Genomic DNA, 25,012 nt, shown 5'->3' with positions numbered 1-25,012 from the left:
TCTCAAAGCTATTTTGGCTCGAGTTGTTGGGACATCAGCTATGGGAACATTGCTCGCATCCAATGGAGTTCAATGGATGCTGGACCCAATGGCTGACGGCACAGAGTTTAACACACACAGAAATGCACTCTGGAACATACTAAGAGCGGCATATCCCAACAGGATTGATCCCAAAGCCTTGAAAGGTGAGCCACTTTCAGAGACTGAGAGACCTGCGTCGTTCGTTGACAGCCAGCTCAGACGGTGGAAGCTGGAGACGGAGGACGGTCCTGAGGGGACGCCAATAATGACTTCTCTGTTCCGAACATCCCTGATTTCCACTCTCCCGACTCCTGTGCGAGACAAACTGGAGGATGTGGTGGGACTGGACTCAATGCCACATGCACAGTTCAGAGACCATGTAGTCCACGCAGTGGACCGCTATCGGAAAGACAGTAACAAAATGCTTGAGCAAGAAAAGTGTGCTCAGAGAAAACTCACGCAGCTGCATATAAATGAACTCCAGAACAAGGCCAAAACCCAGGCAGCAGTTGTGAAGAGTGACAGCAAAAGTGACAGTCAAACCCAAGCATTGCAGACAGCTGTGGCCCCGCCTCAAACTCCATCTCAACCGGTTATCAATGGCTACCCAAACCATTATGGTAGACAGCAGCCTGGACCACAGAGACGATTTCCAAATCGTTTCCCTAATCGCTACCCAACCCAACAAGGCTGGGTGCAGCAGAATCGACCCCCACCTACAGGTCCATGTTGGGGGTGTGGCCAGATGGGTCACCTGTATCGAGGCTGTCCGAATCCAATTGCAAACCCTGGATGGTCTGGGCGTGGTCGTGGAACACGACCAAACCGGGGAAGAGGAGGTCCAGTTAATCCATGGGCAGCACAACAAGGATTCTAGGGATGCCCGGAGGGCCCTGGGGGGGAGGAGCAACTACCAATTTTAACAGCTAACGCCGATAAAGAACCAGTGATCAATGTTAAAATAGAAGGCAAATCGGTCCCAATGTTAGTTGATACTGGGGCAACCTACTCATGCATAAAATCAAATTATGCAACTCACCTCCCCATGTCTGAGAAAAGCGTAAAGACAACAGGGTTCTCGGGAGCAAAACAAATAAACCCCTTAACAGCTCCAGTAAAACTAGCAGTTGATGACAGTGAAATCGTAATCCCAATTCTGATTTCAGACCACACTCCAGTTAATCTATTAGGAAGAGATGCATTGTGTAAACTAAAAACAAAAATCTGGTGCACACCAGAAGGAATTTATGTAGATAGCTCTGGATTAAACTTTCAAATGACTGCTCAGACAGAACACGCTAAGGTCTACTGGCTTGGTGAGATTAACAAGCCAGTCTCCGAGATGTTTCAACAATGGGAAAAATTTATTGAAGCTCAAATTCCAGAAGCTACTGTGCCATTCAGTGACTATCACTGCACTATGACTTATGATCCATCATGCAGTAGAATCTTTGAAGAAAAATGGGACAAAGAAACAAAAGACTTGCACTTTAGGCTAGTGTCACAATACATCGTGATAGGACAGCAAGGTGCAGCTGTGAATGTGGAAGAAAACCCATTTATTGAAAAATGGCATACTGTGCCAGAATCAGCACCACACATTACCTTAATGGTAAACAAAGGCTTTGAGTCAAAAGATCTTGGACCAATGATGTTAACAGCAACTAAAACAGAGTGGCAGAAAACAGATAACCCGCTAATCTACACTACAAAAAATGCAGAAATGATTAAAATTCTCTGCGGCACCACCATGATGTCAAAACCACAGGTTGTAACAGTCGCAAACAAAAAACACATGCAAGGTGTAGCAGAATCAGAAACAGCTCAAAACGAGTTGAAAGCCGACATGTTAAAACAGGTTCCAGACCAGCTATGGTCCAAACATGACACGGATGTTGGACTGGTAACATCGGCAACTCCAGTTCAAGTGGAATTGAAGCCAAATGCAAGACTGCCTTATCGGCCCCAATACCCACTAAAACCAGAAGCAGAAGAGGGTATAAATGCAACTATTGAAGGTCTAATTCAAGCAGGAGTACTAAAAGAAACCTATAGCACATGTAACACTCCAATTTTGCCAGTGCTAAAAGCAGACAAGCTCAAGTACAGACTGGTACATGATTTAAGAGCTGTAAATGACGTGATCACTGACTTTGACGCAGACGTGCCAAATCCAAGCACATTACTGAGTAACATCGATGGGGAAGCTAAATATTTCACAGTAATTGATCTGTGTTCAGCATTTTTTAGCATCCCATTGGCCAAATAATCACAATATCTTTTTGCTTTCACGTTTCGTGGGAGACAGCTCACTTACAGAAGGCTACCACAAGGGCTAAAACACAGTCCACACATCTTTAATCAAATTTTGAAACAGAGCCTCGAAGGCATCGAGGTGAACAGCACTGTGATTCAGTATGTTGATGACCTACTGATCTGTGCACGAACAATCGATGATTGTCATCGTGACTCCATTAAAGTCCTCCAGAAGTTAGCTCGGGGACGACACAAAGCCTCTCTGACAAAGCTTCAGTACTGCCAACCACAGGTAGAGTACCTAGGGAGAGTAGTCTCCCATGGGACTGTCGCCATCTCACCAGAACACGTGGAAGGTGTGAGCAAAGCTCCACAACCACAAACTGTTGGACAAATGATGACATTTCTGGGAATGGCTGGTTTCAACTCCGAGTGGATTGAAAACTATGCTGAAAAAACCGCACCACTTAGGGCACTGATTAAAGATGCTGGAAGTGAGTCTTTAAAATCGACTCTACAATGGACAAATGAAGCTAAGATAGCTTTTGAAACCATCAAACAAGACATGCAAACTGCGCAAAGTTTAGCAACACCTGACTATACAAAACCATTTTTGCTGTACGTCGCAAACAGACATGACATGTATGCCTCTGCAGTGTTAATGCAGGACACGTGCAGTGGACGTCGGAAACAACCTATTGCATACTACAGTGCAAAACTTGACAATGTGGCACAGGGAAGGCCCCCTTGCTATCAAGGATTGGCTGCTTTGCATTATGCTTATGAGAAAGCCTCAGTGATAACAATGGGATATCCTGTCACCATCTACACACATCACAAAATATCTGAACTAATCAACCGAGGAAAGTTTCTGTTGAACAGCAAGATGCCTGCAGTATATGCCACTACTGACATTTCCTGACGTTGTCATAAAGAGGTGTACCACAACAAACCCTGCTAACAGTGTTCCCTTTGAGTTTGAAGGAGAACCACATTGCTGCATAGCTGAGGTATCAAGATACACTAAGCTAAGGCCTGATTTGGAATCTACTCCTTTCAATCAATCTGATGTCAACTATTTTGTTGATGGTTCTTTAGAGACTACTTAGGAAACCATGCAGCGTTTGCTGTTGTGGAAAAAGTAGATGACAGATTTGAAACAGTAAAAGCTGAAAAGTGTAACCAACCCTGTTCTGCACAGCTAGCGGAACTCAAAGCCCTGACCGAAGCTTGCAAGTTGGCAAGTGGCCAGGTAGCAACTATCTACACTGACTCTGCATACGCACATGGTGTTTGTCACCTGTTTGGAAGTGGGTGGAGACAAAGAGGTTTTAAGAAGACGGACGGTACTCCCATCCTTCATGAAAAGCAGATCAACGAGCTGATCTCAGCAATGATGCTTCCGTCAAAACTGGCCATTGTAAAGTGCCCTGCGCACCGCAAGGGTAACTGCAATGTCATCAGAGGCAACAATGCAGCAGATGAGGCGGCAAAATCTGCCTCCAGGTGTGAAGAAGCCATTTTGACACCTGTAATATCACTAGAGCCTGTAATAACACCAGAAGACATCATTTTGATTCAGGAAAAGGCAGAGAAAAGCGAGCAGCAGTGTTGGAGAAAAAGGGGAGCAATGATGGACTCAAGCGGCTTGTGGAGGTCTCATGAGGGCTTGATCGTTGCACCTGTCTCCATGCTGGCAATGCTAATCTCGGAAAGCCACGGTCCTGATCATTGTGGTCGTACAGAGGTTCTGAAAAGACTTAACAAACAAGGTTACTGGTCACCATACCTAAAAGCCATGGTTGAGGAAGTAATAGATCAGTGTGACATTTGTGCTGAGAACAATGTAAAAAAGGGCATCACAGTCCCAGCGGGACACATTCCAGTGCCCGAAGGTCCGTTCAAACATTTGGTCATTGACTATGTTGACATGATTAAGCCTGTGCATGGGAAGCGGTACATGCTGGTGATCATTGACAGATTCAGTCGGTGGATCGAAGCCGTTCCCTCTAAAGATCTAGGTTCAGAAAGAGTGGTAAAGTTTCTAGTTAGAGAAGTGATTCCTCGCTTTGGTATCCCATCGGAAATAAGCTCGGACAATGGTCCTGCTTTTGTTGAAAAAGTCCTTAAAGGTGTGTTGCAACAGCTAAGGATAAAGCAACGATTAGGATCAGTTCATCACCCCCAGAGCCAAGGAATGGTCGAGCGAGCGAATCTGACATTGAAGTCTAAAATCTGCAAAATCTGTGCTTGTACTAACCTTAACTGGATTGATGCATTGCCGCTTGCCTTAATGAGCTATCACATGCAAACTAACAGAAGCACGCATCTTTCACCTCATGAGGTCCTAACAGGCAGGCCAATGCCAGCTCCTCAGCTCAGGGGACCCCACAAGGGGCCCTCGTTGGAGCAGCTAGAGCTTGAATTCAAAAGCTATATCAAGCAACTAACTAGCATCCATAAAGCCATCTATTTGCAGGAAAAGAGAAAGGAGCTCGTCTCTAGTGCAGGCGCAGACGGGCCAGTAGTTCCTGGAGACCAGGTGTACATCAAAGTTTTCAGGAGGAAGTGGCACGAGCCGCGGCGAGAGGGTCCCTACAAAGTGGTTCGAGCAACGCCAACAGCAGTCCAGGTCGAAGGAGGATCGACGTGGCATCATCTGACACACTGCACGAGAGTCAAAGACAAAACTCAGGGCAGTATTGTGTCTGACGTAACAAACCGGCATGATGGCCGAGGAAAAGAAGGGCGTGCTAAGCCTGATAACAGTTCTGTTTTGGATAACACTAAGGGGTCTGATGGTGGTGCTGGAGAAGGTGAAGATGGAGACGATGGCCGAGGAGCAACTCGTCGACCCATCACAAGAGCATATGCCAGACGACTTGGTCAACGACGAGGCAGCACACCGTGATCAAGTTAAGTACAATCCAGCAGGCCGGATGCAACATAGGTCGGCATCCTTGCCTGCATTCGACGTAGCAATTGTTAAAACTGGTGTTACAACCACGGTTCCAAACAATGTTTTGACAACAACTAAGACAAATAAAATCCCTGACAGTGTGACCACAGTTCCAAATAATGTTTTAACTACTAGCGCTACTACTACTGTAATCCCTGATGTTTTGACTACCACAACCCCTGTTGAAGAGGTGAGGGCCAACTGGAGCTCTTCCTCTCTCTTACAGCTAGTGACTCCGCTGACTTTAAGACTTGAAACAACGCCAATTAGCAAGCTGAGAAGCGTAACCACTAAGCCACCTGTTAGTACTACAACTCCCACAGGAGGTGTAGCTGTGAAATCTGGTTTTCCCACAGCAACCTCTGGTAGTAACCATGTTCGTAATCTTACTCAGCAAGGACAAAATGAACAAGAAGTGACCAATCGCAAAACTGTACCTAAGCCACTATTTGGGCCAATTAGACCTAGGTCCGGAAGTAACACAGGACCTATCTCCCCTAGAGCGAGCAGACCATTGCCTATAGAGGATAGGCTTTGGGATGCCGCCATGCAAAATAGGTGGTATAAATGGGCTTTGTATACGACGAGAGAAATGACTCCTAATGACTGCATAGTGTGCGCTCAAGCACCCGGAATGTTACCTGAGGTTGTTCCAGAAAAGTATACCTCTAGTGAATGTGCCATTACACAACGACGCACATGTAAGACTAGAAAGGAAATAGAGATACCGTAAATCCTCTAATACAGGCCGGTATTCAATTAAAGGCCGGGTCTCCAATTTTGGCCGGTGTCGGAGTCAGCAGAGGTAAATAATGGCCGGTCTCTTATTGTGGCCGGGTGGAATGTGGTGACAAGCAAGTATGAGCGTCCCAGCGGCATGGTTATAGTCCCCAAATCAACCAGCAGGAGGCAATAGAGGTTCACCCGGACCTTTATTAGGCTTTTTCTTCAATGGTTAGTAACGCTACAGACACATCCTCTATCACGCTCCTACCACACAGAGTCACGGTGTCAGTTAACCATGCTAATTCAACCCCTCCACAGAACACACATCACCTTCCCTGTGGCTTACATAACACTCACACAACACGCAAATCAGCACATAGGAACTAGCAGAACGATAGGAAACACATATAACAATACCCAGAATGCACCTGGCTTACAACCCCAGCCAGGTCATTACACTATCAAGTTCAAAGAGAACGTGCTGATTATGCTGCAGAACACTCTGGAGAGCAGCAGTAGGGGGTGTATGAACTAGTCAACTTCACTATACAGTAATCCCTCCCTACTTCGCGGTTCGTTCATCGCGGATTCGCTGCTTCGCGGATTTTTTCTTTGGAGAATTTTTCAGGGGGAATTCGCAGATTCGCGGTATTTTTCACTGATTCGCGTTATTTTTCTATGCGAAATATCAAGACATTCTTGTTTTTTTCATCAATTTCATCATAAAATGCACTTTTTGTAATAAAACTAAAAAAAAACAAGTAAAAAAAAATTTTTTTCTTGAGTTTTACCCACAAAAAGAGAATGTGATCATACGATAATTCCATAGGGAGCGTGGTTTCACAGACACGGAAGTGATAGCGTCGGTGAAACGCCGGCCGGTCTAGGAAACCCCCGAGCGTTCGAGCGTCAACGAAGTGACACGGAAATGCCGGGCTTTCCAGAAGTAAGTAAGATAACTTGCTATGAGCTGGTAGTTCGTTGGATTGATCGGTAGGTTGGAAACTCTGATCATGAATCTGAAGAAACGATGACTGAGTGGTGAGCTGGAAAGGCGACTTCCGTTTATAGCCGCGGTTTGTGACGTAGGTGCAACGTGAGGGAATCCCCGAGAGGGGCATGCTGGGAGTCCCTACTTCGCGGATTTTCACCTATCGCGGCCAGGTCTGGAACGCATCTACCGCGATAAACGAGGGATTACTGTAGTGACTTTTTACGCCTGTCATCGACTAGTCGCTGTCACGTGATAATGACCGGCAAGATGCAGCCCTCGGAAAAGACAGCAGCCTGCTGTCAGCAGGTGACAAGCTCCTGATGCGTTTCGCTGCTGTGGAGCGGGGCGCTGCGCGCATCACCTTGTCCTCCGACGCACTGATCACTGATACGGCCGCCAAACAGCGAGCGCTCCGCTGTTTTTGCGGTCGGTAGATCTTTTAGAACTGCAGTTCAAAGGTAACTCATGAGGTGAATATATATGAACCCAGGTAGCAGTTTTTCTTTAGGATTGAGAGGAGATGCAGGAAGATAATAAACAGACAGGACAGAAAAATAGTCAAATAAAAACAAGTTAGTTTTTGTACCTGGTGGTTGCAACAAACAGACACCATTGAAGGTAATCAGAAGTGGAACAGAAAATGAAATAATTATTTTAATGTTTAGAGCAGCAGGAACTCCGAGAGGCTGCAGGCGCATCAGTGAGTTTGCTGCCGCTGCGCAGGGGGAGGGGGGAGATGGCTGAAGCAGGGGGAGGGGGGAGATGGCTGAAGCAGAAAATACTGTTGTTAAAAGAAATGTGTTTAACTTTGAAAATGTGGGCGCAATTTTAATTGTCAAAAACTCCAGCGAACCATTAGTTCATTTTGCTCAATTAGAAATAGAGGCCTGCCTCTAATACTGGCCCTCCTTCCAATAAAGGCCTGGAGCTTGATGAGCTTGAGTCAAATAAAGGCCCGGGCCTGTATTAGAGGATTTACGGTAAATAAAAAGATTCCACCTCTTCTTAAGTTGCCATTGTGTGGATTCCAATGCAGATTGCTCCATGGTACACGAGATAAGTAAAAATATGTTAAAAAATATGCAGAATATAACATCCTAGAGGAATGTGCTGAATTTGCAATCCAAACAGACCAAAATGGTCCTCCAACAGACTACAAAATTGATTATAGTGCTGGTTATGAATGTTTTGCAAGTGGAGGTTTCGCTGACGATGGAGGAGTGGACGTAGGTAATACATCTGTCAACTGTAACGTCACTTGGGTATTATCCTGGTTCCTGCATGCAAATATGACGTCACTTGTCATTGACACCCCTGTTTGGTATGAAAACCCTGTAACTCTTAGTCAGGATTGTGATGACATATCGATGACGATTCCCACTCTGGATCTCATAGGTGAGCAGGACATTCCAGTGGCTAACAGCTACTGGATGTGTGGTGGTGATGTTCTAATGAATGTTTTGCCAAGTTTTTGGGTTGGGTTGTGTACGCTAGTGCGTATGAAAGTTCCAGTGACTATCTTGCACGAAGGTGTGAGTGAATTACTTCAGTTGGAGACTACCAATAGACGTAGGACAAAGAGGTATGATGTGTTTGATCATAAAGTGCATTTAAACGCCATAGGACTGCCAACAGGAAATCCCATAGAATTTCAAGCAAGAGATGAGGTAATAGCTGGTTTAGAGTCAATTCTTCCTTGGATAACAATAAATAAGAATGCGAAATGGATCAACTATGTTTATTTTAATCAGCAAAGAATCTTAAATTACACAGTAAATAACCTTGGACTCTTGGGTGAACAACTTCATGCCACAGTCAAAATGACTTTGCAGCACGACCAGGCTTTGGACTGGTTGCTGGCCGAGAAAGGTGGGCTCTGTAAGTTTCTGAACTCCAGTGGGCAAGAATGTTGCACTTACATTCCAAGTAATACGGCCCCTGATGGTGCATTTACTGAAGGTATGAGGAAATTGAAAGATTTAAAGATAGAGCTGAAGGAGAATGCAGGCAGGGAAAGCTGGTCCTTAGACTCCTTAGCTCTCAAATTGGGTCAGTGGGGAGCTATTTTGGTAAAAGCAGGAATTAGTGCAATAGTAGTACTAATTCTGATTTCTCTATTGGCATGTTGCATCCTACCTGTTGTGAGGAGACTGTGGGAGCGAACTCTGGCTGCCCAAATGAACCTTGCTGCGTCGTCTCAATACGTGCAAATGGAAATGGCCGCAATGGACTCAGCACGACACCCAATGTGCCTGAAGAACGGGACGGCTGATGGGACGGCGGTGGAGTAACCTTTGTGTCTCATCAGACATGTTGTTGTTGTGGTTACATGTACTCGACTAAGGAATCGGCCTCAAAGTCCTCTTCCAGCAACAAGACCCCTGCAGCAGTCATCAATAAAACTGAACTTGACTCTTGTGTTTTCTTCACTCCATTTTTTTCCAGCTCTGCAACTGGGACTCTGACTCCGTTGTAACGGAATAGTGATGTAACTATCTAGAGTTGTATTTTAATACACTGTAAGTAGATCACTTTTTATAATCAGAAGAATAGGCTGTTTTTATCATCAGGGAGTTTAATTAAACACTCTGTATTGACTTTGAGACAAGAAAAGAGAGAGAGTTGGGATCGTTTGAGAATCTTTAATTTCTTAATTATAAATTCTAAACAATCTACCAGGACTAACTCTGTGATGGATGAAAATGGATTTGGATGTTGTGTTGGTGCGTGTGTGTGTGTGTGGTTGGTTCAGACTCCTTAGGCTGACGTCATTGAATCTGGTCGTCTTTGTTATGACTAGATATCACGAGGCTTATAAAGTGATGACATGAGCTGCTATTTTGCCGTGTACGTACCTAGTGGGGAGCCTCCCAGGTAGATCAGGAATTGCCAGGTCCAAGAACCTCGGATGTGTACTGGAGCTGTCGAAGCAGCGATCGCAGCACGTCAAAGCCCGTCTGAAGGGTCGACCCCGGTACCGATCGGCAGCGTTAGCAGGTGCTCTTATTTTGAAAGGATGTCGTCTGGTTGTTAAACGACGAAAATCTCCAACTTCACAGTTCTTAGTTTAAAGAAGAAAACACATCTGGCCAGGCAGTGCTTTTCTTTAGGATGACGGTGAATAGAACTGAAGTCAAAATGGAACAGAGCTTAAAATGGCGTTGCCTTGTTTTATATCTCTGAATTGTTTTAAGTTTCAGTAAACGGGATTGGACACTTTAAGTCAACACCAGATTCTCTTGCGGCAGCCGAAGGCTCTGATTGGTTGGAGCAATGTGTCATGCGTTTCTATGGAGATGAGGGTCAGTCTGTCTGTGCAATAGTCCTGTTTTCATTAAACATAAATCATGACATATTTATTTCACAGATCATTCACTTGATTATTGTTGATCAACATCTGTTTCGAATAGCTTTAATCACAAATTAAGTACTTTGATTAAGTAAAAGCGTTCTTCTTCTCCTTCGGACTCTTCTCCTGGAATGTAAACAGTCTGAGGAACACCCGACCTTGGCGTTTTCATACACGGGTGTAACTGTGTACAGGGGCAGCTGTGTGGAGCTGAAAATAATGAACTTCATAACCTTACACCGTTCTCTATTTCGGTTGAGCAGTTGTGTTGTTACATCAAGTATATTCGTTACACTTACTGTTGTGTTTCACTTTTTATAGGTTTAGCCACATCGACATCACCTAGTCATTCATTTGTATCCACGTCATTCATTTATTTCACATGAGTTTGTATTTTTTGATTGCTTATTCACATACAGTTACTGGTTGCAATGTTGCTAAGGGTAATTAATGCTCGATCATACTCATGATTTTTGTTCTCTGTTGAAGGGTTTCATCGGTTCATTTTCTCTTATGTGTGTTCTTTTGTTACTTCAATGTTACCTAATATCTGCCATATACTTAGGCTAGACTTGTATGCTCACTCTGTGCTTTATGTGATCGTCCTGTTTGGGCCAGGAGGTCAAGGGGGAATTTTTCCTGTTAAGAACAGCGGACAGGTTTTCGCCCTCTTACAGTGTGTGCATGCATTTTGATGTGTTACTGAGTTGGTTAAAGACGTCACATTCCATGCTGTGTCTTGCAGCTGATACTTACTTCGTGTCTATGTACTCATCCAAGTGTTGGCTTGCAGTTACTTCGCCGTTACATTTATACCTATATAGTTTGGTTGAAGATTGTAGTGTATTTGTCATTTTGTCATTTAACACCCATTTACTGGTTTATGTTAACATTCATTTATGTGTTATGTTATATGTTATGCTTGTTTATGGGGGTGGACACCCCCATGGGGGGGATCTGTAGGAGCTAAAATCAGTCTTCTGTGTGTACGTGCAGTCTGACATCCTGTTTATCAGTCCAGCTTCTGCGTATGTGCTCAACATCATGTTGTTCAGTCCAGCTTATGTAAGCTTATGTAACTTTCAGTAACTCTTAACTTCTTTGACCATATTGGGAAGTGAAAAACAGCACACCATCATTTCCCGAAATCAAAGGAATGTGGGAGTAAGCGCCAGCAACACGAGTATAACTGATGCTGCGTGTTGAGGGAGAGAGGGGCTTTTGCAGAAGGATTCCAGCCGAGGCTTTTAGTACCAGGCTGGACGCTGTCCCATGAGCTGTTGGTGATGTATGGATGAGTTGTACAAATGAATGCCCCACGCTGTGTTTGGACGAACCTGTCTGTCTCTTGTGTTTTGATAAGGCAAAAGAACAACAACATGTGACCAACTAACATTTCATGTTCTACCACCGGATGTTTGGATCAAAATATGAACCAATCAGATCTTAGATCAGGTGAGAGCCAGGCGTTTCCCGTCATCCCCTAGGTTTTGCAGCTGGTGGAGAGCAACTGCAGTGCCTTGCTCCAAAATCTGCGGCCGCCTTGATCTCACGAGTATATCGTTGCCTACGTATGCATGACGTCAGAGCAAGTCGGCGTCAAGTTGGACACAAATCTAACCGGCATGCACTACGCGCCGATCACCGGTGATCGAATCTGCGCAGAACTGGCTCATCTCGAAAATAGCCAATAATACCTAGCTGCAGATGCAGCCCCGGCCAAACACGCCCCATGTACAAAACACAGCCCCCGGCCAAACACGCCCCTATGTACAAAACACGCGTGCATGTACGAAGACGAGAACTCGCATGTGTGTTGCAACAGATAGAAATGACAGTTCAGGTAAAGACAGATTTATATTTTTACAACTTGCGAAGATTTTGTTCTTCAAATTTGAACGTTTAAGACATAGTTTGTTAGATAGTGCATTAGTGATTTTTTTATGAAACACATTTATATAGAGAATTAGTGCTGCCTCAACCTCCTCTTCTTTCATTGGGTCACTGGAGTTTAAATTAAGTGGATGAGAAACCCATGAGGAGGGCTCTGCATAAATGAGAGTAAAGTTGAATTTTAAACGCGTGAAAACTGTCACAAAGTGGCGTTAAAAGCGGCGTTTTGTGTCACAGAGCGGCGAAATAAGCGGCGTTCAATGTCCGTACCAAACGCCGTTTTTTTACGCCACCCACACAGGGAACGCGTCTGGGATTAGGGTGACGTAAAAAACGGCGTTCAATGTCCGGAAAAAACGTCGTATTTTAAGGGCATTCTACAGGACCGTTAAGAACGGCGTCAAATACGGCATTCTGGGAGAGTTTTCGCGACATTTTTTTCGCCATCTCTTAACTAGACGGGTTGGGAAAGTGGCGTATTTTGATGGTTTTGGCTTTCCATAGTGGTGTGGCGTGAGAGCGTGTGAAGAGGGTCAAATGCGTGTGTCTCACGCTCAATGCGTGCGAGTTGACAGCCTTGTTTTAGACACTCCTCAGCCTGACTATATCTCTCTTTTTGTTGATGGTTCAGCTAAAAAAAGATGCTTCTCAAAAAAAACTTAGTTGGTTATGCAGTAACCATTCAGACATCAGTCATTGAAGCTAAACCATTGCCCTCTCATTGCTCTGCTCAGGTGGCTGAATTAGTAGCTGTGACTAGAGCCTGCCAGCTTCACTCAGGACAAGACATAAACATTTTCACTGATAGTCAGTATGTTCACTCTTCAGTGCACCACTTTGCCCAGATTTGGAAAAACAGAGGCATGGTCACCTCCATTGGTAAACAGCTGACTCACGCTTCAAGGATCTCGGAGCTTCTGGATGCTGTGCAACTCCCACGCAAGTTATCTCTGTGCAAATGCCCTGCACATCAAACAGATGACTCTGACACTACGAGAGGCAATAATTTTGCAGATAAAGCAGCTACGGCTGCAGCCTTCATGCTTCTCACCTTTGGAGCTTCATGTTACTGCTCCGAAACACTTTCTTATGACATCCTCCGTGACACACAGACTTCTGTTCCCGATCAGGAACAGCGGACCTGGCTTAGATTTAAACCTGTAAATAGTGATGATGTGTTGCATGTAAATAACAAACCTACTTTACCTAAATCTTTGTTTCCCACTGCTGTTCTTATGAGTCATGTATCTCATGTCTCGAAGGGGGGGATGGCTCAGTTATTCAATAGTACATTCCACACTATTCATTTATCTACTTTTGCAAATGACTATTGCAGAAAATGTTTAATCTGTATGAAAAACAACACTCAAGGGCGATTAAGAACAAAACGGGGACACTTCCCAACACCTGATTATCCATTTCACACAATACACATTAGGGCTGGGGTAAACGATTATTTTTAAAACGATTATTCTGACGATTATTTCATCGAATAGACTATTCTAATGACTATTTAGATGATTAATCTAGCGATTATTTTTCTATTGCACAATTAATGAAAACCAAAAAATCTCAAATAAATTCCTCCAAAAATTGATAAATTGTTACTGTAAGAGAACACTACAGGCCTTCCATTTTGTATAACACTGCTTTTATTTTGTTGTGGTTGGTTATGTTCTGGTGACGTGTAGAATTTGGGAGTGCAGGCTGCTGCCTGAGAGGTGGTTGGAGACGGAGTGTCTCCATGCTGCTTTGTTTTGGTCACTTATGTGCGTGAGGCGAGTGGTGTTACGATCCTTCCTGGGGAGTTTGGCTCATGTGCTAAAAGGAAGGGACAATAAAGGGATTTAAAAGTTAAAATGATGATCAAGTTTATTTACAAAAAAAAAAAAACCTAAATCTTTCCATCCACAGGTTGGGAATAATAAAACTAATTCTGCCTGTGGGAAATTAAAACAAAAGTACAAATAACCTGGGATGTCCCACTGGGCAAAGATTACTGGGTTCTGGACCAAAATAAGGATCTCCAAAGGTCCAACCCTTACGAAAAAGAAGTATACTTTAAGTATCTAATTTCAAGTATACTTAAGTGTACAGAAGTTTATTTGCATACTTGTTCTTAAAGTTTACTTAGAAGTATACTCCTTGGGACTAAATTGGGCCACTAAAAGTATACTTGAAGTATACTACAAGTATACTTCAAAGTAATAATTTAAGTTTATTTGTAGTGTACTTCTGATATAATTGAGTATACTTTTCTCTTTGAAAGTATACTTAAATTAACCTCACAAGTGTACTTGGAGTGTACTTCAGATATAATTGAGTATACTTTTCTCCTTGAAAGTATACTTATAAGTTTACTTGTAGTGTACTTCTGATATAATTGAGTATACTTTTCTCCTTGGAAGTATGCTTATAAGTTTACTTGTAGTGTACTTCTGATATAATTGAGTATACTTTTCTCCTTGGAAGTATACTTAAAAGTAACAATATAAGTTTACTTGTAGTGTACTCCTGATATAGTTGAGTATACTTTTCTCCTTGGAAGTATACTTATAAGTTTACTTGTAGTGTACTTCTGATATAATTGAGTATACTTTTCTCCTTGGAAGTATGCTTATAAGTTTACTTGTAGTGTACTTCTGATATAATTGAGTATACTTTTCTCCTTGGAAGTATACTTAAAAGTAACAATATAAGTTTACTTGTAGTGTACTCCTGATATAGTTGAATATACTTTTCTCATTGAAAGTATACTTAAAAGTAACAGTATAAGTTTACTTCTAATAAAATTGAGTAAACTTTTGCCCTTGAAAGTATACTTAAAAATAAACTTTAAGTAGCATTATAAGTTTACTTGTAGTGTACTTCTGAAATAATTGAGTATACTTTTCTCTTTGAATGTATACTTAAAATTATACTTAAAGTAATAATATATGTTTACTTGTAGTGTACTTCTTATATAATTGAGTATACTTACAGTTTTGAAAGTACACTTTACAGTAAACTTGACGTAATATTCTTTTAGTACATTTAAGTATCTCTATTTTTTCTATAAACACATACTGCAAGTAACATTTAACATCTGCTATTTGCTTACTACCAATACATTTACTTTCCACTATTTACTGATACTTCATCTTTATGCAGAGAAAAAAAATTAAATAAAATAGCTAAGTCATTTTGTTTAAATTTATTAAACAGAGAGAATTAGAACAGAACAAAAACAGACCTGTTTACCAGGATTAATCAAAGATGAGAACGCAAACTGTTCTGAACATGACGCGTTAGTTCTGTCCATTTTGAAAGACTTTTTAAAAATGCCTTTAAAAAAATCAGTCCATTTTATGGATCCACTTGCTTGGTTGTTGATGCCTTTTTGAAGTTTTCATTGTTGCATTTCTTTCGTGTTATTTTTCTTACATCTTGAACGCGCAGAGATGGAAACTTCAACTGAGCATGCCCTGTGAACACACAAAGCAAAAAAATGAACACTTGAACTGTTAGGTGAACTCTGACACCACAAAATCTTTACAGTTCGTACACTGTAAACCCGAATAGGTAGGCAGAACTCAAAAAATGTAAGGCAATCAGTTGCCTCATATTTTCTGAGTATATCAGATATTTGAGTATATCAGACCATAAATAAACTTAAATATTTGGAGTTTATATTAAATATATTTTCAAATTATGATCAAATTAAAGTTACCGATTAAGCCAACTCAAACAGAAAATAAAACAAAATTTGAAAGAAACAATTACAAACGCACACTTTTGAAAACTGGACAACAGCAGTGTGTAGTCTTTCTTTGAGTAGGTGGTTTAAAGCAACATCAGGATGCACATCAATTCAACATTAACAAAATATGAATTACACTAACCACTATCAAGTAAGTCAGTGAGTACTTTATGCCATTTGGCATAAAACTAGTTGAGTATTGAATCGGATTAGCCTATGGGCTAATCCGATTCAATTATTTACGCTAAACTAAAGCCACAAATGAGAGTTGCCAGACTCAGAACGGCTGGACGAACAGAGAAAAGGTAAAACTCAACTGTTCCTCCCACTGTCCTAATGGGTGTGACCCCGCGAGGAAAGTTGACCATTGAGCAGGGTTGATGGTTTATCCCTTGAGGTCCACGTGGCAGGGGGGAGGTGGTGCTCACTCCTCACCCCTGCCACGTGGACCCAAGGGATGAACCATCAACCCTGCTCAATGGTCAACTTTCCTCGCGGGGTCACACCCATTAGGACAGTGGGAGGGTTAACTCAAGGAGAAGGGGAAAATGAACATATTTGCCCAAATGGTGGTGTGTTACTTTAACATCAACAATTAAAGAGCAGACAAATAGTAAATTACATTGTGGATGTGGACAATGCTCTAACAGAGTGAGCCATCTGAATCCACCACTCTTTAAGATTTTGAGTTGCACATGTAACATCAGGTCATTTTTGACTCTGCAGCTTGGGTGATAGTTTAGACTCATCAAGACCAAGTAAGATTTTCTGCGTGAACTCAAATGTGTTGGTCAGTCCCTTCGGATAATCTAGATGTAAGGCATAGATGAGGCTGAACATTACCAGGAAGGCTGGAGAGGTTGACAATCACATCACCCTCTAGGATAACAGATTCTCACTGGGTCGTACGTAACTGGACTCTCGGCATCATCGGTGATGGTTGTCAGGAGGACAACTGCTGCATCCCTGAGGTCCGGCTCATTGGTATCATCATCCTTACAAAAATGAAAGGGAGATCATACACTAATCACATTTGAACTGAAACTCTGACTGTGGCCATTTTTATTTCAGTAGATTGTCATGTAAATAACAATAAATGCAGTCTGATAGGCTCCTGTTTAGGGCTGGGCAACATGTCAAAGATTTATCGTTATCCAAGTTCTTGTCTCTCATGCAGATAATTTTTCCCATGTCAATAAATTTGATAATAAAAAAATGAAAAGATGTGTAAGTAGGCCACATTTATGTCCTTTTAAGAAGCTGTAGCACCTTGAGTCATGTAAAATTTTAGTCAATGTAATACACGAGACAGCCCCATCTAGTGGACAAATATTGTTGCTACGCGTTCCTGTAGTTATCGCCTACTTATCGTTATCGAGGTGAGATCTTCAACATATCGTGATATTGATTTTAGGCCATATCGCCCAGCCCTAGTCCCGTTCATTCTGTTGCTTTGTGCTCTCATTTACGAATAAAGTGAGATGGCTTCAGTGTGTGCCAGTGTTATGCTAATGAAAGCTGCTTGAATTCTTTGCAGTGATTGCTGATTTTTCTCAGTGCCTTAAAGCCTGCCACACATGAGGGCCATCTGCTGAGCAAACGGCCTCGAATGACCGCTTGCTCAGCAGATACCTCGCCATGTGCGCCTGATTTTCACAGTGTTTTCCGCCTCGCTGAGGTGAATATCTGACCAGTTAAGATATTTTCCGCCTCACAGGGGTAAAAACTTGCCGTGTGCGCATTACCGAGCTGCTGGTTGAGCTGAAATATTCTAGTGGCCAACCAAAGCACGTTCGCCGCTCACATGACCCCAAGATGGCAGCCCCCTGTCTGCATGTCAGAAAAGAAACAACACAGAGACAGAGCTGGAAACGGAGGAAATGCCTATCCTTTTTTGTTGATGAAACGTCGCCGCCACCGGCATTTGAAGGTTAGGAAAATATGGGTACAGTAGCTGGAAAGATGGACCAGGCAAGGAGTTTATGCCAATTTACTCCAAGAGACGCACCTGGAAGACCCAGAATCCTTCCGAAAGGGTAATGGAAACAGTGGGCCCATCGATCCGCAAGGTACCGTTTTGTTTATTTTTCAGACACGCAGACAAGGTAAGGGGCTGCATCTGAATACATCTTGGGGTCATGTGAGCAGAGAAAGTGCTTTGATTGGCCACTAGAATATTTCAGCTCAGCCAGCAGCTCAGTAGTGCGCACACAGCGAGTTTTTACCCCTGTGAGGCGGAAAATATCTAACTGGTCAGATATTCACCTCAGCGTCTCGTGAGGCAGAAAACTCAGTGAAAATCAGGCGCACATGGCGAGCAATCTGCTGAGCAAACAGTCATTCGAGGCCGTTTGCTCAGCTGATTGCTCTCGTGTGTGGCAGGCTTAAACATCTTGCCAAAGGGTTGTAGTTGAAACAATGGCACATTTTCCAAAATGTTCATGTGCGTTGTCCTTGTGTTGTCTTTATGCATAAATAAATAGAATGATTTGTTCAAATTTACAATACTGGGACTTACCACACATGTCCTCAAAAATCCAGAGATTTCCTCACGTAGATGGACTGGAAGGGCATGGAGAACAGTGGTACGCCTTGTGTGGACATCATGTAATTCCTAAGAAGATTAAGAGTGTAAATACTGTCAAGTTTACTAATTAAACTTAATGCCAAATTGCTCTGACCAATTTTCCAAGACAGTGATATTTGCATCTAAATCCAATGATAAACTGCTGAATTCAAAAGTTAATTTGAAGTGTTTAACATTACATAATACGGAGGGGTATTAGGGCCACTGAAGAAGAAAAAATTCTGAAAATAAATAAAGTCAGAATTCTGACATTTATCTCAGTATTCAATTGTTTCCTTCAGTGGCCCTAATACTGCCTTATTGCCTAAGAGTATTAGAGTCAATGAAGAAAAAGAAAAGAATTGAGAAAAAAAAGTCAGATAATTTCAAAATTCTGGGATTAAAGTCAGAATTCTGACTTTTTTCATGAACCTTAAACCAAACAAAACAAAAAACTATTTAGGAATTTTTTTTGTTAAAAAAAATCAAAACAAACAAACAAAAAAAAGGCCTGAATTTTAACTCATTCACTGCCAGCCATTTTCTGATCACTAAAGCCCCTCACTGCCAGCGATTTTGAGTATTTTTACAGTTTTTTGAAGAGTCACAGAATATTGTGCTCCATGACTATGCAAACACCAAAACTACCAAATGAAAGAGTTAACTCTCTTCTTTCATCAGGAGAAAACGGCTCGTTTTAACCCTTTTCCGTTCTTTCACAATTTGCTGTAGAACACAGGTGGGTTTCACCAGAAATGCCTGTTTCTGAACCAAAAACGGAGAAAACAGGCTTTTTGTGTCAAGAGAGATGTAACGCAGTAAACTGTCTTTGACACTAATATACTTTGCTTTTTACACCTCAGACACCCCAAAAGCAGTTACCTTGTGTAAAAATAGTAAAACCAAACTATAAAATGGTTTTTGACAAGAAATTAGATGTTTATTCACAAATGTATAACGATAAATAATCATTTTTGTCAAAGGTAACAATTTCATTTGCAGGCATGCAATCTTACAGAAAGTGCTGTTGTAGTTATACCCGTGTGTGTGTGTGAGTGTGTGTGTGTGTGTGTGTGTGTGTGTGTGTGTGTGTGTGTGTGTGTGTGTGTGTGTGTGTGTGTGTGTGTGTGTGTGTGTGTGTGTGTGTGTGTGTGTGTGTGTGTGCGCGCGCGCTTCTACCCCTGCACAGAGACAGAGTATCTCACTGTGGTGTGGTAATCTATATAACACTGTCCTGCGTGCAAGGGGACACAACAGACTTTGCACATCATTTTCATCTCTCTGCGAGTTCCTCTGCGTATGCAGACCCTACATCTTTTTGTTGGTCTCAACTTCTTACTGGTGGGTTTCAGGTAACAGAGTTTGTGTCTGCCAAGGTCTTCAACTAGCCTGCTCTCTGGGTCAGTGTTATAGGGTGCCCTCAGAGTATGTTTGACATCCTCCAAGTCCCCATCCTCAACACCTGCTCCTTCCTCTTCCTCTACCTGTTCCCCCACCTCACTCCCTTTCCGCTCGTGTACCTTCAAGGTCCAGGACTTCACTACACTACGAATGAACTTCAAAAGTGTGTTACATCCCCCTGGGTTTCTGGCTTGGTACAGGATATAGGCGTTAAACATGCACATTTGGAACAGATAGGCAACAAACTTCTTGGACCAGTTCAGCGACCTGCGGATGAAGGGGTAGTAGGAAATGTTTTGGTCCAACTTATCCACTCCATTCATGTGAGAGTTGTATGCAACAACACACTCTGGCTTGAACTGAGCAACCTTGTCTTTGTGCCCCTTCTGCCACACATCAACTTTCTGCATCCCATCTTGGTGGCAGGTTGTCACCATCTTCACTAATCGTTTGTCCTGCCATGCTACTACCATGACTTTGTCATTGTGCCGCACAACTTTGTCCCCAATCCCTAGATCGGTTTTTACCAAATCCCTGATGACCTGAGGCTCCCCCCTATTCTTCCTCAGTGTTCTACAGACATTGGTCTGTGCTTCCAGTAAGCGCTCACACAATGCTATAGAATTGTAGAAGTTATCCATATACAGTGTATAGCCATGACCTGAAAGGCGATCAAGAAGAGAAAATACGGTGTCTGGCAAACTGCTACCTTCCCCAAAATAAGGCCTCATGTTGAAACAATAACCTGTGGCAGAGTCACACAATATGTAGGACTTGATTCCATATTTCACAGGCTTTTGTGGGTTGTACACCCTGAAAGATAAGCACCCTCGCCACAGCATCATACCCTCATCAATGCAAATGTTTTTGTCTGGCTGATACATCTGCTTGAATTTTTCCACAATGTAATCTAACACTGGGCGGACTTTGTACATTTTGTCATTCACATCCAGATTTGCATTGTCATTGTAATGCAGAAACTTCCATATAATCTGAAACCTATTCCTTGACATGGTTTTGCTGAAATAAGGTGTGGCATCCACCTCATCCACACTCCAGTACATTTCAGTGCTTGGTTTTTTGACCTAGCCGGTCAGGAAAGTTAGTCCAAAGAAAGTTTTCAGTTCTGAGACTGACACTGGCTTCCAAGCATTACCTCTGCTATGTTGTGGTAGGTCAGGGTGTGCTTGAAAATACTGACTTGCATACAGATTTGTTTGATGCACAACATGATCAAGCAGCTCATCGGTCAGGAAGAGCTCCAGGAACTTAGTTGGCACATCACAGTCTAGGTCTGCAGCAGCATCTTTGGGTCCAGGGGTTGCAGTGAAGGGCATCTTGTTGGGTTGCCAGCCGGCCTCATCCCAGTCCAAATCCTGCCCTCGACTCCTGCTTGATGCACGACCTGTAATCATAATCACACACACACACACACACACACACACACACACACACACACACACACACACACACACACACACACACACACACACACACACACACACACACACACACACACACACACACACACACACACACACACACTATTTATTTATTTGTTTGTTTTTATATTTATTTATTTGTTTGTTTGCCTCTCTAACCTCTTTTCTTTGCAGTACTAGTTGTGGCAGGGGGAGCTTTTCTGGGTGCACGATCTGTAAATTGAAAATATCTTCAAATAATAATCAAAAATCAAACCATTTCCATTATAAATCTGTAAAGAAAGAAGCTGGAAACAAGTGTTGGGGGAGACTGTGACATTCATGAAAGTAGGGGAGACGGGAAAGCGGGGAGAAAAGAATGACGCGATCACAACAAACAAATAACACAGCCGTTAGCTGTTAGCTAGCTGTTAGGTTACCTTCTTCATTTTTTCTTTTATCGTCTGGTGAAGAATCTCTGCTGCTCCCGGTTGGTCCAGACGGCAACCATTCATCTGAAGAATCTGGGTCAGGTTCGCTAAAATGATCCGAGTCGGAACTGTCTGCTGAAATCGCTGTCTCTGGCTCAGATGAAACATGTTGCAGCGTATGACTTTCGTCTCCGCTTGGCCCGGGTTGGTTGTCATCTTTTCTTTTGATAGGAACACGATGCAAAGTTTTGCTACCGCGAAACAGACTTTGTTGAAGTGTGAGCTGCATAAGATTATCCGCTTTGCGTCTCGCCTTAGGCATAGTGGCTTCCTAAAACCAGCTCCTATTTCATGGATCGGCTTCTTCCTGATCACGTGACACGTCACTGACGCACACACAGATGAAGATAATTTTTAGATGATTGGTGTTTACTGTCAGGGTGCGCGAGCTTGTTCCCTACCACCTCCCGTTAAAAAACGTAATTGACGACTAAAATCGTCATTGGCAGTGAACGGTTGTATTTAAAATGACGACTTTAGTCGTCAATGGCAGTGAATGAGTTAAGATTTAAGTCAGAATTCTGATCCCCCCTCATAATCTTCCCCAATTTCCCTTTTTTTTGTTTTAGGTACCAGTCAGAACTCTGAGATTAAACTCAGATTTATGACTTATTTTCTCAGAATTCTATATTTTTTTTCCATCAGTGGCTCTAATACTCATAGCATAAAGGCATTACCTGTAAATTGTATATTCACCAGTTTTAAAAGACAAATCTGTATACATATATACATACATACATATATAGTCATGCTATTTAGGATGTGCCATCAAAAATGCAGATTGTGAGAATTACTCACCAGTGGTCTCACTTGTATGTGTCAGACTCGAAGACTGGGTTCGGGAGTAAGAGCGTTTATTATACAGACGGTGGGCTGAAAGCGGTGCTGGAAAGGCTGACGGATGAGGTCTGAGGAGGAAAGGTGGAGGTTTAGCTGTAGTAGCTTTGGAAATACTCTGATCATGGATCACGGTGGAACGATGACTGAGTGAAGAGCCGGTGTAGCGTCTTCCATATATAGACATCGATTGACGCAGGTGAAACGTGGAGGGAATCCCCGCGAGGGGCATGCTGGGTAATGTGGTCCAAGACGGAAGTCGGTCAGCTGGGAGAGCCCGGCCTGGGGGCTTGGACTCTGACAGGACCCCCCGGTCCAGGGACGGCTCCAGAAGTCCCCGGGCCACCTCGGTGGGCCCAGAAGTCCGAGATGAGGGCAGGGTCCAAGATGAAGCGGGCCGGCTCCCAGGAGCGTTCCTCGGGGCCGTAGTCCGCCCAATCTACGAGGTACTGCCAGCCCCGACCCCGGCGGCGAGCGTCCAGAATGCGCCGGACTGTGTAGATGGGCTCACCATCGAGGAAGCGGGCCGGCGGAGGTGCTGGAGCCTGAGGTGGCAGGAGGGGGGATTCCACGTAAGGCTTGAGCCGGGAGGTGTGGAAGGTAGGATGGACGCGAAGGCTTGTAGGCAGCCGCAGCCGGTACGTGACCGGGTTGATGACCTCCTGCATGGGGTAGGGCCCGAGGAACCGGGGAGCGAGCTTCCTGGAACCGGCGCGGACCCGGAGGCCTGCCGTGGACACCCAGACCTTGTCCCCTGGAGCATAGGAGGGACCCGGGCGGTGCCTGCGGAGGTGTTGGTGTGAGTAACGGACGTTGGCCCGGGTAATGGAGGCCCGCGCCTTGATCCATGCGTTCTTGCAGCGCCTCACCAGGGATTGAGCGGCTGGCACCGCGACTTTGGGTTCCTGGTGGGCGAAGACTGGGGGCTGGTAGCCATAGCAGACCTCGAAAGGGGACATCTGAGTGGCCGAGGAGGTGTGGAGATTGTGAGACAGCTCCACCCAGAGGAGGTACTTAGGCCACTGCGAGGGCTGGGCCGAGACAAAGCAGCGGAGGTACCGGCCCAACTGTTGGTTCGCCCGCTCCGATTGACCGTTGGTCTGTGGGTGGTAGCCCGAAGACAGGCTGACAGAAGCTCCCACTAGATGGCAAAAGGCTTTCCAGAAACGGGCCGTGAACTGGGGACCACGATCTGAGACCACGTCGACCGGGAACCCGTGGAGACGCACCACATTCTCCAGAAACAGTTCTGCAGTGCGTCGGGCCGAGGGAAGGCCCGGGAGGGCGATGAAGTGAACCGCTTTGGAAAACCGGTCAGTGACCGTTAGGATGGTGTCGAGGTCATTGACCGGCGGGAGACCTGTGACAAAGTCCAGCCCCACATGGGACCAGGGGCGGCTGGGCACCGGAAGAGGTCTGAGGGTGCCAACCGGAGCCTGGGTGGATGCCTTAGAGCGGGCGCAGACGTCACAGGCGCTCGTGATTTCCTTAACGTCCCTCTCCATACGTGGCCACCAGAGAGCCCGTTTCAAGAACTTGAGAGTCCGAGAGAAGCCCGCGTGACCAGACAGGCATGATGAGTGGGCCCAGGCCAACGCCTCACTGCGACAGGCCGCGGGGACGTAGAGCCGACTGGCGGGGGTCTCTGGCGGCGCTGGGTCATCCCGGAGGGCGTTTTGGATGGCCTCCTCCAACGGCCACCCAAGGTGGGCCACGAAACGGTGCTCCGGGAGGATGGGCGCCAGCTCGGACGTGGGCGCTGAATGTGTGAACTGGCGGGAGAGGGCGTCCGCCTTCTGGTTTTTAGTCCCGGGGCGATAGGCGAGATGGAACTCATAGGGTTCGAAGAAGAGGGCCCAGCGAGCCTGGCGAGGATTTAGCTGCTTGGCGGACCGGATGTGGGTTAGGTTCTGGTGGTCAGTCCAGATGGTGAACGGCTGAGTGGTGCCCAGAAGCCACTGCCTCCATTCCTCCAATGCCCATTTTATGGCCAGCAGCTCGCGATCCCCTATGCCGTACTTCTGCTGGGTGGTGGAAAACTTCCTGGAGAAGTAGGCGCAGGGATGTAGCCTGTCATCTGGGCCGCCTTGGGACAGGATGGCGTCGGCGCCGACATCCGAAGCGTCGACCTCGACCACAACAGGGACTGCCTGATCCGGATGGCGCAGGATAGGAGCCGATGTGAAACGAGCGACTAGGTAGTGGAAGGCCCGAACGGCATCTGGGGTGAGCCAGAACGGATGACCAGGAGGGGTCGGTCGGGTGAGAGAGGTGAGATGCGCCACAATGGTGCTAAAGTCTTTGATAAATCGACGGTAAAAGTTGCAGAAACCCAGAAAACTCTGCAGTTGCTTCAGGC

The 25,012-nt window shown here is 44.4% G+C and overlaps 1 protein-coding gene across 1 annotated transcript; it reads right to left on the bottom strand.

Moving 5' to 3' along the window:
- Nucleotides 1–19,553: 19,553 nt before the first annotated feature.
- Nucleotides 19,554–22,620, bottom strand: LOC139066222 (piggyBac transposable element-derived protein 4-like). The gene is made up of 2 exons (XM_070548517.1): nt 21,506–22,620; nt 19,554–21,309 (listed from the first exon to the last, which is right to left on the bottom strand). Exon 2 carries the CDS (start codon nt 20,966–20,968, stop codon nt 19,679–19,681), a length of 1,290 nt encoding a protein of 429 aa, XP_070404618.1. The 5' UTR covers nt 20,969–21,309; nt 21,506–22,620; the 3' UTR covers nt 19,554–19,678.
- Between the last annotated feature and the right edge of the window lie 2,392 nt (nt 22,621–25,012).

This window comes from Nothobranchius furzeri, chromosome 1, assembly GCF_043380555.1.
Source record: "Nothobranchius furzeri strain GRZ-AD chromosome 1, NfurGRZ-RIMD1, whole genome shotgun sequence".
Lineage (NCBI taxonomy): Eukaryota > Metazoa > Chordata > Actinopteri > Cyprinodontiformes > Nothobranchiidae > Nothobranchius > Nothobranchius furzeri.
This window is presented reverse-complemented; position numbering and strand designations above follow the sequence as displayed.